The sequence below is a fragment of the Lupinus angustifolius genome, chromosome LG06 (assembly GCF_001865875.1).
Source record: "Lupinus angustifolius cultivar Tanjil chromosome LG06, LupAngTanjil_v1.0, whole genome shotgun sequence".
NCBI lineage: Eukaryota > Viridiplantae > Streptophyta > Magnoliopsida > Fabales > Fabaceae > Lupinus > Lupinus angustifolius.
Genome location: NC_032014.1, coordinates 31297741 through 31311743, shown reverse-complemented (window position 1 = coordinate 31311743; position 14003 = coordinate 31297741). Strand labels below are relative to the sequence as shown.

The 14003-nt window shown below is 34.0% G+C and overlaps 3 protein-coding genes across 4 annotated transcripts; 2 read left to right on the top strand and 1 right to left on the bottom strand.

The window, feature by feature from the left end:
* LOC109351177 (uncharacterized protein At2g34160-like) lies at window positions 1188–3325 on the top strand. Its single transcript, XM_019592550.1, has 5 exons — window positions 1188–1446; window positions 1597–1645; window positions 2745–2807; window positions 2900–2964; window positions 3053–3325. Exons 1-5 carry the CDS (start codon window positions 1219–1221, stop codon window positions 3152–3154), a joined length of 507 nt encoding a protein of 168 aa, XP_019448095.1. The 5' UTR covers window positions 1188–1218; the 3' UTR covers window positions 3155–3325.
* Window positions 4512–7022, bottom strand: LOC109351175 (pentatricopeptide repeat-containing protein At1g80150, mitochondrial-like). The gene has a single exon (XM_019592548.1). It carries the CDS (start codon window positions 6914–6916, stop codon window positions 5753–5755), a length of 1164 nt encoding a protein of 387 aa, XP_019448093.1. The 5' UTR covers window positions 6917–7022; the 3' UTR covers window positions 4512–5752.
* Window positions 8545–12762, top strand: LOC109351174 (phospholipase D alpha 1-like). 2 transcript variants are annotated; one of them, XM_019592546.1, is made up of 5 exons: window positions 8545–8623; window positions 8733–8777; window positions 8871–8967; window positions 10083–11982; window positions 12156–12762. In XM_019592546.1, exons 3-5 carry the CDS (start codon window positions 8878–8880, stop codon window positions 12587–12589), a joined length of 2424 nt encoding a protein of 807 aa, XP_019448091.1. In that variant the 5' UTR covers window positions 8545–8623; window positions 8733–8777; window positions 8871–8877; the 3' UTR covers window positions 12590–12762. The 2 variants fall into 2 exon arrangements, with proteins under 2 accessions (XP_019448091.1, XP_019448092.1); XM_019592547.1 differs by lacking the exon at window positions 8733–8777 and having other exon boundaries at window positions 8563–8623.

The window sequence follows — 14003 nt, the reverse complement described above, 5'->3', positions numbered from 1 at the left end:
TCTCCACTCATTAATATTTCATTCCATATCAAGCCTTGGGTATTGAGTGGAGATTATCTCCATAAATATACTCATACATGACATTATAAAAATAATTTAAGGGTTTAGATTTTTAGTTATTATTAAATAATTAAAAAAATTGTAAATTCTTTTCCCCCTCATATTTCAATATTAGAGGGTTTAATACTGGATTCCAGAATCTCATTTAAATAAAAATTGTGTGTTTTTATTCCTTATGATGCAAAGTTTTCAATATTTTTTTATGCATAAAACTATTTTTCAAAAATACATTTTAAGTCACCCAAACATAATATCTTGTAGAAAGTTCTCTCCTAATCATTTGTGTTTTTCAGTGTTAGAAGAAGGTTATGAGAATTGAGAAACAATTGTCTAGAGATATATCTATGTAGAGACAATTAATAGATGATTGATAACAATTAAAAAATTATTTTTAATTAAAATTTATTACTAAATGATAACACTTATAAATATAAATGTATGTGTCTCTAAATATGATATGTTGGTTTCATCTCATACAATTTTTTCTAAAGTGAGAATGTGGGTAGTCTATTGAAACATGCGATTACATGTCAAACTTTAAAGTATGAGAAGAACCCTAGAGCAAAAAGAACAACCACAAAAAGTTGAAGTATGAAATTTAATCTTAAAGTATAATATCTATGCCACAATCACAATAGTTATTAAGATTGTTCATAAAGGATAAGAATATTTTTATCCGTTTTTTATTGTGTCATTCTTGTTTTCTGACATTTGTTATTAAATAAAAACAATTCTTATTGTTTTTAACAAAGTGAAAAAGATGAGAAAAGTAGATTTTGTGGGGAAACTATAAATATTGTGTGATCCAAATAAGAGTATTTGTAATTATGAAGAAAAAGTAGATATTGTTATTATTTCATGAGTAGTTGTAAAAAATTATAAAATAATATGTGAAACTCAACTAAGAATACAAATATTGTTTGCCATTATGGTTGTTGTGTAAAGATATATGCATAATCAATACATTGCCTAGAATTCATTTGCATTAATTTTTTGAGGAGTTAATATTAATAAAATATGAATGATAGATGATGCAGTGATAATGTATAACATATATTTTTTCCTCTTAATTTTAGTGTAATGTTTTTACACACAAAAATGTGCAAAAATTATTGCACACGTTCATTGTTTTGACCCATCAAGAAGTGTTTGGGCTTAATGGGCCTAAATGGGCTTGGAATTGTACTTTCTGATAAGCAACTAATTAGGGTTTTCGATTCTTCTCATCGTTTCACAGAGAGAAGAAGAAGAAGAGAGAGAGAGAGAGAAATGGAAACTATTACCGAAGGAGTGAACAATATCAACATCACTGATTCGTATAAGAAGAATCGTATTCAGGTCTCTAACACCAAAAAGCCCCTCTTTTTCTACGTTAATCTCGCCAAGGTACTCTCAAATTTCATTCCTTTCTTTTTTTGGATTATTCTTCAAATTTCAGATTTTGAAGCTTGTTAAATTTTCCCCACAATCTTAATTTTTGTGGGCATGTTCTATTTTGGTTCAATTTTACTGATACCTTTTATTTTGGATTTGAAGAGGTATATGCAACAGCATAATGAAGTCGAGCTCTCAGCGCTTGGAATGGGTATTTGAATTTGAAATATTGCAATTGAATCACATATTCTATGTTTTTTAAGTTTTATTAATTGAAATATGCTTTTGATCCATGGCTGGTTTTTATTGATTATTCTCTAGTCATGTGTCCTTGTCCTTTATGATTGGTTCTAGTATATTAGGGTTACATTGGTTACTAAGTGTTACTATATGAGATTTAATAATTCTTGAAAAAACTGAAGGATGGTGTAAATCTTAACCTTCATTGAACATAATAGCTTTTAGTTTTGGGAACACCTATCAGTCTACACAAGCAATTTTTCCTTGTAGGAAATCTCTGTAAATGGCCGAAGGCTACTACATGTCGATCACATGGCTAAAGTGTTGTTTAGAATTATTAGTTTTTGCTGCCTCTACCAGACCTGAACTTGGTGAATGATTTTATTTTGGACTCTGTTTCAAGCCTTTATTTCTGACTAGTCGTTTTGGTATGTAGTGTGCCAGTGGTAGTAGCAAGTGTAATATATAGTAAACATGTTTTTATGCTTAGTTTCAAAGCTTACTAATATTGCAGGACTTTTAATGTATGTAGGTAGCTACGCAGCATTGGTTTGTTTTCTGACTTATAGCATCTTTTAGCTAGGGATAACAACATAAGCATGAAAAACCTTCCTAAGATAAATTGGATAAATTTTTTTAACCACACTGTATTTTCGAGGTGTTGTACATAGGATTGGCTTTGAGGGGGATACCCTGAAGTTGTATTTGCGAAGGGCCTTTCTTCCAATTTTGGACTTGGCGTAATTGTTTTTTCATGATTAAAGATAGAAATGCTCGGACAAAAAAGTCACAACAGTGATGCTAATTGCTAAGTATAATTTCAATGAGGAAATGAAGACTATAAAAGCCTTTTGATTATCAAAACTAGAAGTCATTAACTTGGATGTTGGTTACGCAGACAGCATTATAATTTCCTGGAATAATGAAACTTTATTACAATATTACAACAATAGAGAAAATGCCGTCTTTCTTGATTTATATGTTCACTCGATACATTTTACTCCCATCTTTTCGTTTTCCTTTGTTACAATTTTAATGTGATTCCTGACTTTTCTATTTTACTGTCACAGCTATTGCCACTGTGGTAACTGTTGCTGAGATTTTGAAAAACAATGGTCTTGCTGTTGAAAAGAGTACGATATTATCTTCTTTTTTATCCAGGGCGACGTTTACTGTCCCTTCAATGGTTAATCTAATTTCATTCATGATGATATCTTATTTGCAGAAATCACAACATCAACTGTTGACATAAAGGATGATTCTAGAGGTAGACCTGTCCAGAAGGCCAAGGTAAAGGGCACAGACAAGTTCTTTTGCCTTTGGATTCTGCTTTATGATTTTTTCTCTGATGTTCTACATTTGATAAAAAAAATTGTAGATTGAAATAGTACTTGGGAAGACAGCAAACTTTGATGAGTTGATGGCTGCTGCCGCTGCCGAAGATGCTGAAAATGCAGAAAATGAAGAGCAGAATGCATGAAGTTTGTTAAAAGTTACACCTGAGTAGGGTGAAAATATGTAGTCTCTAATGATTTATGTTTGTGTTGTTGCTAGGTAGATGACATGCATGCAATTTGCGTTATAGATGGTCCTATTGAACAAAATTCCTTCCTTTCTTTTTCCCTACAAATAGGCTTTTCTTGTTTTGTTTTTTGATGGGTTTATTTAATTTCTCATTTTTTTTTCATGGTGAGAGTAAAGACTATGTGTTCCATGCCTAGCAGTTGCAACTTATAATCATAGGAATTTTCTAATGTTCTGAATATTTATGACAAAAAATAGTTCCAAATGCTTCTGACAGTATTTGGATCAGAGTCATTTATTGATCAATAAAACTAGTAGATGTGTAGAATGAACTCTTAGAATTGAGTAAAGGGAATTAGAATGAGTTGTTGAATCATAAAGGACAATGAGTAAAAATAAATAACATGTACGTATTGCTTGTTTGAATGCTGAAAGGTTGCAAATTGTAGGTGTAAGAACCAAGCAGCAACTCTAGAAAGTGTATAGAATGAATGCAAACAGCGAGTTACTTGGGATGGTAATTACTCTTGAAATTATCAAACTTTAATTAGTTCTCGTAAGTGATTCTCTTGTTATTCCATTATCAGACATCATTAATACTTGTTCATGGTGTTGTAAATGTAATTTACAAACAACTATTTGAACACCTTTATGCACACACAAAAATAGAGGAATATCAACAAAAAAACTATCTTGTACCACTTAGTGTTTCATTATCTGTCAACATTTACATCACATACTTCAAGGTGCTATGATTGATATAATGGTTGTCAAACTCGTACAAGTTTATGAGTTTAGGTGGTTAAATCAAGTGAAATCATGTATAAATTTGGACGTTGATAAAATCGGTTGAATTTTGATAAACTTATGTAACCTCACATAAACTTGCAAATTCACTCACCTCACTCAAATTATATTAACATAACATCAACAAGATGATTTTTCATAACCAAACACTCAATCGGATGATGATTCCTAACTCACCAGAAAAACCCATCAATTATTATGAAATTATGGCTCCAAAAATATCCAAACTCTCGAAACCCTTTGCCTCTGAGTTTGGGATGGTACTTTACTTTATCTCCTTTGACTAGCCATCATTTGCCCAAACATCTGATGGCACTAACTCACGGTCACAATAATTGTTGGCAATGCATCTCTAGCAAGCAAGGAATACTGAGATATTTTTAATAAGTAAAAGTGGAATTTATTAAACCATTTTAGGTCTTTAGCATGCAAGGAACACTACACTATTAGATGCAAGATGGCATTTCAACTATCCACCATTCAAAAAATTCAATCCAAAAACATGGCAAGTTGGCACTCCATTATCTGAACGACTTCAAAATATGGTGAATTCAATAATTTCAACAAAACTAAGTCACTAGATAAAAATCAGATGGCTTGGAATACTCCCTATCACATTTCTAAATGATGCCCTTAAATTATTAATATGAATAGTTTTTCAACAAGGGGTGGTGAAGTTCCCACTTTTTCTGTATATCACCTTTGTCTTCATAGAACTGGTTCGAGGCATTTTCAATTCAATAAAGGGATGCAAGAGCACACATCACAGTCAAAGTGTTCATGCTCTTGGGCAGGGACTCCGAACAATCGACAGCATTATCAGCATACCATATACATGTTAATCTGCACATATTTTTCTACCCTGTTTATTATTCCCAGTGATAGTTATGACTCAAGATGTTCTAACCAGGGTCATGTACTGGATGTCTCGTGTGGATGGATGCTCAGTGTCTCGTGTCTATGGATGCTTAGAAAATTGACACTGTCGATTTTGTACCTTCCATTGCAATAATGTTCTATCCATTCTCCTTTGTTTGACCCTCATACACCATCCTTGATGTTTTTTTTACAACAACAGGCTAATGCTACTTCTCCGATACACTTCAACCAAACTTTGCTACCCAGATGAATGAATTGAATCATAAGAATGAGATGCCTTCAAGACCTGGTTAACGTTCAGCTATTATAGAAGCACAAAACCTGAACCCTGGCAACAATCCAAAGCAGATAAGCAAAGCACGAGGAAGATAAGATAATAACCATGTTTAAAAGTAGAAACCCATCGCTGTAACCAACTTATTTCCTTCATGAGAATCTCACAAAGCCTCATGCCAGAGACAGCCTCAAGTTCTGAATAAGAATGCTTGCTGTACATAATGGCATCTCCTCACTGCTACAAAGAACCCAGATTCCATATCAAAATACTTCCACAGTTTTACTGAATGTGATAATCACAAAAGAATGCCACAAGGGGAAGACCAAGTCCGAACTTACAAGACTTTAAGGTAATTGCCTCTTGAAATTTCACCTTGGTCAAAAAAATAATTTATTAAGAATGGTACAATGAAATAAGTGAGTGGAAATAACTAGCCCTGAGAGCTTGTATAACTGTAATGCCATCAAATTTCCTCACTTGTTAAAATTTCAAGATGTACAAATGAATGGATTACAAAGAATATGAGATCCTCTTGAGCTGCTGCTATCTCACAAAAGTTAAAAGATTTCCAGTTTCCTTATTGCATTTAATTTAACTCTTTGACAATATCGACTGCATAGCAGCCAAATGACCAGAAGAGAAAGGAGGATTTCTCTTCTCAGCCAATGTAACAATCATCTGTGCTTTATGAATCTGCCCATTTCTCTTTAGGCCTTCAAGAAGCAAATAGATTGTATCTACATTCGGAAACCAATTCTTCTGCATACTATCTTTGCACATAGTGCATGCAAAACCAAAATCCCGGCTCTTGCATAAATAATGAATCATAGTCTGGTAAATCTTTAAATTAGGCTTATACCCCCTCCCGTGTAATGCAGAATAAACCCTCTTCGCCATGTCAATAAAACCAGCTTGGCAAAAACCTTTTATCACCAAATTAAAGGTAACCTCATCCGGCGCAACCCCCACTCTCTGCATCAAATCCATCAAAGTATTCGCATCCCATGCGCGTCTCGCACTAACTAAAAACTGAATCCTAACATTAAACGTTGCCAGATTCGGCATACAACCCTTCAAAACCATCCTGTTCCACAACCCGTTCCCAATCTCCCACCTCCTATTCTTATAAAACACCGAAATGAGTGTCGTATACGTAACCACATCAGGTGTAATCCCATTGTTTTCACTCTCTAACATAAACAAATAAGCCTCTTGCAATTTCCCCGATTCACAAAAGGCCTTAACAGCAATATTAGCAGAACACACATCAATTCTAATATCAAACCTTCCAGCCTCTCCTAAAAACCTAACAATCGAATCAAAATCTCGAGTTTTCGACAAAACATTAAGCGCGGCATTGAACGATTTAACAGTTCTACGGCATCGAAACAAATGCAAATCACGAAAAGTCTTAACAGCATGATTTATCATACCAGCTTTACCATACAACATAATAATCCTAACCATGAAACCCTCGCGGCGACCTTGGGGAAGAGCCTTCTGTTGTTCGAGAAGATTCTCGATGTAATCGAAACGTTTCGCACCGGCTAACCTAGAAACGGTGTCGTCGAATACGAAGCGGTTTTCAACGATGAGGCGATTGGTGGCATTGGATTTGAAGAGGTGGAAGAGTTTATCGGGGTCTCTTTCGGATTTGAGTTGGTGGAGAGCAGGGGGTGGCGGTGGTGGTGGCGGAGGGGCGGTGGATGCGGCGGAGAAGTGGCGGAATCTGCGAGAGGGTCGCAGAGAGAGCATGATAAGGGAGAAAATGGAGAGAGAGGATCATGGCAGAGAATTATGAAGAGATGAAAAATGAGCCATGTGACTATGTGAGTGGTTATGCATTCCAAGACGTAGTAGGGTTTAGGACAATTTTTCACTATCCACCATTTCCTCAATATTCTTCTTTTAATTTTAGACTCAAAATAATATTTTATTCTCTAAAAAAATTTGTACATCAATTAATTGAAAAATTAAAATACCCATGAGAGTGTAATCAATATAGTATACATCATCATGGTATTAATCGATAGGAAATTAGATATACATATATTAATATTAATGTTTGAAAATTAATAGAATGAATTTAGTTCACAAGGTGAATTTAGTTCGACTATTTTAAAAGATCCACAATATTGAACCAAATTTTGGTAATATGGAAAGAAGGAAATGTATAGGATCTCTACATTAGTCTTCTATATCTATGGGTTAAATCTTAAGGTTGTAGTTATATAATCTACATAAGTGTGTATTTTTCCATTATCAACAAAATATTTTTCATACATAGGACAAAGATTGAGCACTTGATGTCATGTGCAAGTAGCCATATAATCTATCAACTATGTTGGGCCTTGCTAGTAGCACTATAAATTATCTATTTGCATGTTGTTGGGCCTTACAAGTACCATTTTTGGTAAAGCCACAAATATTCTTTACATTATACAATCTTGTTCAAACTGGAAATATTCATAGCATGGTGGGACTAACCCTTTTGATCTATCTAAAATAGAGAACATTGTTATATTCTTTTACTACATTTTTCTGCTAATCTTCTTATTACAAAAAAGTGACACATGTCACTTATAATTCAATCATTAATGATTAAAATATCTTATTGTGATACATGTTATCTTCTAATGAATAAAATAATATAATAGGAGGATATATCATTTTTCAAAATGGAAACACCCACAACAAAAAAACCATAAAAAAACAATGTAATGGAAAACTACAAAAGTGCACAATAGCTAATGAGGCCTAAAAACGCACAATATATATATATATATGAAAAAAAGTCTTTTATATACACTATTATCACTATATTTATCATCAACAAAAAAAACTAAATTCATTGAATAACTAAATTAAAGACAAACATTAAAATCTTGACAATCATATTAAATAGGGTAAGTTCATTGATACATAGATTTTAATCTCTAAACATCAATAATAGACTCAAAAGTAATTATTATTTATAAAGCCCCTACCTTTTTAAATAAATGTAAATCCCCTAACAAAACTATTTATAAAGTGTGTCTTTAGGGTAATAATGATTTGGACAGCTATGTTGATCTGTAAAGAATGACATGACACCTTATCCAATTGCCTACTGACAATTGGAAACCCATTAAAATCCCATGACCTACCAAACTGATGGGATCACTTGTACTAATGATATTTTATTCTTTGTCTTAAGTCAATCATATATTAATATGTAAATAAAATAAAAAACTTAAAAACTAAAAGTAATAAAATAGAGCATTCTAAATGACTTAAGATATAAAATGAGATACAATTTGGGAAATGTGATCTCCTTCGTTATTGAAACATACCAAATTCAAACTATACACAATTATTATTATTTAACTATAAACATATAGTTTTATATCTACTATTATACCAGCTTCTTTCTTATCACAAATTTGACTATTGATTCTTATCTCTATGCTTTGCTCTATTCATGTTAAGTCTAACTCTCTTTTCCTTTCTCTCATTTTAGATCTGATCCTTTTTTATTGGCACAATATCTTATAGTTTTATGTGATCTAAATTTCACTTTCTTTTTATGCAGCAAATATCCCACCAAGTACAGTTTTTTTCAGAGACATAAATTCAAGTAACTTTGTTTCTTATTGTATCCAAAGACTTTTGTTTAAGAAACTGAATTATTTATGGGTTTTATGTGAGTTAAGTTGTGATTGTGATGCAGGTAAGTGATGGCGCTAATTCTGCTTCATGGCACTCTCCATGTTACCATCTATGAAGTTGATAAACTCAACACTGGCACTCACAATCTTCTTCACAAGGTTTGCTTTCTTATGTTACTCTTCAGGGTTGACTCTGTATTTTCATGTTTACTATGTTTTGGTCGATGTTTTTTTAGGTTCTGTTTACGAGTTGGTTTTTCTGTATTGAGATAAGTTGAATCTATTTGAAGCTAAAATAGTTGGGGGTTGAAATCAAATTTCATACATTTGTAACAAACAAAAACATATTTAAACCCTTTTCAATTTTAATTTAAGAGGGTTGTAATGCTTTTATAAACAAATAAAAAATATTCAAATAGATTACTATGAATCTACTTTATTATCCTATATTTATTTATAAAAATATTATATAATGTAAAATTAAAAAAAAAAGAGTTTCCTTTCCAACTCAAACTCTCCATCAAAATACAACTAAGAGTCTTTTTATATAATGCAATTGGGTTACATCTTGTATTCATTTGTTATATTGTGTTAGACACAACCAAATTAATATGTTGTCATGATTGTGTTACTAACACACCACTTTTGCTTCATGCAAGGTTTACTCCAAAACATGAAATGATTACACATAGTAAAGTCTAATGTTCAATCCACATCTAAACCATTGAGATAGAATAAACTTGTTTGCTTTTAAGTCATTAATGCATCATCAATAATGAAAATTTGATTGAAACTATGATCTTGTAATAATATCTAATTTCAATTATGTTTAAAACTCCATTTTCATTTGGATTTGTTGGGGATTGTTGAAATATGTATTGTATTGGTCTCACATTGCCTAATACTGGAATAGTGTGACCAATGTTATATATTGGACCCAAGTCCTTATTATAATGTATATCAGATATAAGCATCAAATAGAAATACTCCATGGACACTTTGGCTCGGATGGGGATCACGTGTCCCCATTTATGTCTCACTTGGTGTACCATGTCAATCACAAAGCTCCAAGATTATTGAGGCTGAGGAGCATAGTTAATTTAAATATTTAGTTTGCAGACCTTTGTTTCTCTTGATATTGGATGATTTACAATTACTCATTGATGCATGCAAACATATATATATACACACACACCATTCATTCAACTTTATTTTCCAGGTACATAATTATTGACTACTACATTACTAATTATGTATACATGATTCTAATTCAGGTAGTGCAAAACATTGAGGAGAAAGTTGGTTTTGGAAAAGGAGTTACTAAACTTTATGCAACAGTTGATCTAGAAAAGGCACGAGTTGGAAGAACAAGAATTTTAGTAAAGGAGCATAAAAATCCTAGATGGTATGAATCTTTTCACATTTATTGTGCCCATATGGCATCAAATATCATATTCACTGTCAAAGATGACAATCCTATTGGAGCAACCTTAATTGGAAGAGCATATGTTCCTGTTAAGGATGTCTTGAATGGTGAGGAAATAGATAGATGGGTTGAGATATTGGATACTCAGAAAAGACCAATACATGGAGGTTCAAAGATTCATGTGAAGCTGCAATTTTTCGATGTTACGAAAGATCGAAGCTGGTCTCTAGGCATTAGAAGTCCAAAATTTCCGGGTGTTCCTTATGCTTTTTTCTCACAAAGAAATGGATGCAAGGTTTCTCTTTACCAAGATTCTCATATTCCAGATAACTTTGTTCCTAAGATACCACTTAGTGGAGGCCAGAATTATGAACCTCAGCGATGTTGGGAGGATGTTTTTGATGCAATCACTAATGCAAGGCACTTGATTTACATTACTGGGTGGTCTGTTTATACCGAGATTTCGTTGGTAAGGGATTCTAGAAGGCCTAAACCCGGAGGAGACATAACACTTGGTGAGCTTCTTAAGAAAAAAGCAAATGAAGGTGTGAGGGTTTTAATGCTTGTTTGGGATGACAGAACATCTGTTGGTTTGTTAAAAAAAGATGGATTGATGGCTACTCATGATCAAGAAACAGATAACTTCTTCCGCGGCACGGAAGTGAAATGTGTTCTATGCCCTCGCAATCCGGATGATAGTGGAAGCATTATTCAAGATATAGAACGCGCTACCATGTTCACTCATCATCAGAAAATTGTGGTTGTAGATAGTAAGTTACCAAGTGGAGGGTCAGATAAGCGAAGAATTGTGAGTTTTGTTGGTGGTATTGATCTCTGTGATGGAAGATATGATACACCATTCCATTCACTTTTTCGAACATTGGATACAGCGCATCATGATGATTTTCATCAGCCTAACTTTGCTGGTGCTGCAATCACAAAAGGTGGTCCTAGGGAACCTTGGCACGACATACATTCGCGCCTCGAAGGGCCTATTGCTTGGGATGTTTTGTTCAACTTTGAGCAGAGATGGAGAAAGCAAGGTGGAAAGGATTTACTTGTTCCATTGACAGATCTTGAAGATGTGATTATTCCTCCATCACCAGTGACATTCATTGATGATCACGAAACATGGAATGTTCAGTTATTTAGATCAATTGATGGAGGAGCTGCTTTTGGATTCCCAGATACACCAGAAGATGCTGCTAGAATTGGTCTTATTAGTGGCAAGGATAGTATAATAGATCGTAGTATTCAAGATGCTTATATCAATGCTATTCGACGTGCGAAGAATTTCATCTATATCGAAAATCAGTATTTCCTTGGAAGCTGTTTTGATTGGGCTGCAGAGGGTATTAAGCCTGAAGACATTGGTGCTTTGCATCTTATCCCGAAGGAGCTTTCGCTAAAGATTGTTAGTAAGATTGAAGCAGGGGAAAGGTTCACTGTGTATATTGTGGTTCCAATGTGGCCGGAGGGTTTTCCAGAAAGTGCATCAGTTCAAGCAATATTGGATTGGCAGCGAAGAACAATGAATATGATGTATAAGGATATTATTCAGGCACTCAAAGCCAGAGGAATTGTTGAAGATCCTAGGAACTATTTGACATTTTTCTGTCTTGGTAATAGGGAGGTTAAGACACCAGGAGAGTATGAGCCTCCAGAAAAACCAGAGCCGAATTCGGATTATATGAAAGCACAAGAAAATCGGCGCTTCATGATTTATGTTCATGCCAAGATGATGATAGGTAACTCACAAAATTAGCATAACATAGTTTGTAAAATAAGATTATCATTGCCTACATCAAATTTGAGTGCATGATATGCATAAAAAGAAGCTAATAATATTGCAAATATGTTTTTTTTCTGTCTCTAAGTACTTAATCTTTGATGCTAGAACTTTTTATTTTTCTTTATGCAGTGGATGATGAATACATAATCATTGGATCTGCTAACATCAACCAGAGATCAATGGATGGTGCAAGAGACTCCGAGATCGCAATGGGAGCTTATCAACCCTATCATTTGGCTACCCATCAACCTGCAAGGGGTCAAATCCATGGTTTCCGAATGTCGTTATGGTATGAACACCTAGGCATGCTTCATGATTCCTTCCTCCACCCGGAAAGTGTAGAATGTATTAGGAAGGTGAATCAATTTGCTGATAAGTATTGGGACTTATATTCTAATGAGACACTAGACCATGACCTTCCTGGCCACTTGCTCCGCTATCCTATCGGCGTTTCCAGCGAAGGAAATGTCACAGAACTGCCAGGATTCGAGTTCTTCCCGGACACCAAGGCTCGTGTTCTTGGTGCCAAAGCTGACTACCTGCCACCAATCCTTACTACTTAGTTTCATTTTGTACTTCCTGTTCTATATTTATATAGTGCTTGTGGTGAAAGTGTGAGAACAATTATAATGTTGTAATGTTGTTTTTAATGGTCTTGTGGAGATTTATACTTTGGAGATGGCCTGAGAAATTTAACAATCTAATGATGTATGAATTCAGCTATATAATGGATATTTATATTCCAGAGTTTGTTGACAATGTTTTGTTTGGTACCTACTTTTCTGCATATTGAAATTGAGTTGAAATTGTTGGATGCAATTATGCAAAGTATAGTAGTACTAGAATTGAAATAATCATGTATACATTTAAAACTTCTGTGTAAAAAAATGATCTTAGCAACCTAACTCTGCTTTAAGGATACTATTATTTCCATTTGAACTTCAAGGATATTTGCATCTACACCTTTCACTTTAATTCTCTACTTTTCTTATACATTATTCATTAGCCAAAAAAGATTAGAACTGATTCATATATTGAAGTGATAAAGTCATGAACTATTGCTTGGTAACAACATTGGAAACAAGGGGAATTAAGTTTCAAGTGTGAAACTGACTCAGTTTTTGATAAGGATTATGAACAAGTTCCAAAAAATCCTTCTTCTAATATATACAACTACAAGAAGCTTTACATTGCAATACTTATAAACATGTACTAACATAAAAGAAGTTGGATTTTGTTCTATCCAAATAAATCCGGGTGTTCACTAACCCGCCCCGGTAAGGATATGTATCTAAGCTTACTAATGCTCACCCGCCTGTGGCGGATCAGACATGCCAAAAGCACCATAAATGCTCCTGACATATCTTTAATACTTTTGCCACCCTCGTTAATGCTTTTGTCACCTCATTAATGCCTCTGTCACCCCATTAAACACCCCATTAATGCCTCTGATCCATCATTAAAGCGCCACACACCTTAAATGCTGACTGGCATTCCACCTGCCATGCTCCCTGCATGCCCAACCTGCTCTCGATGATTCGGCAGACGCAGGCCTGCAAACAAAGTGAAGACAACCCAACATATCCCGTTGTACCCGCTAGGCTCTGGCCAATAGACGGATGCCAGTCGACGATCTCAGACTATAAATAAGGAGCTCACACAAGGAATATAATTAATTTTCAATCACTCATTTATTGCTACACTTCTTACTATTTGCTCTAATTTTTCTCTTATTTACTTTATTTCTCTCTCTCTAAAATACATACCCTACTGACTTGATCGTCAGAAAACATTTTCAAGTACCTCTCCTAGTAGGTCTAGACGATATTCCGACCAAGTTTCCCAACCTCTTCCGTTCTACCGGGCATCCATCACTGACCATTCCCTCCTAATACAAAAGAACGGATTTCATTTTTTCCTACAAAAAAAATATATATGATATTAGTACAATATATCTTACTTTAATGGATATTAAGG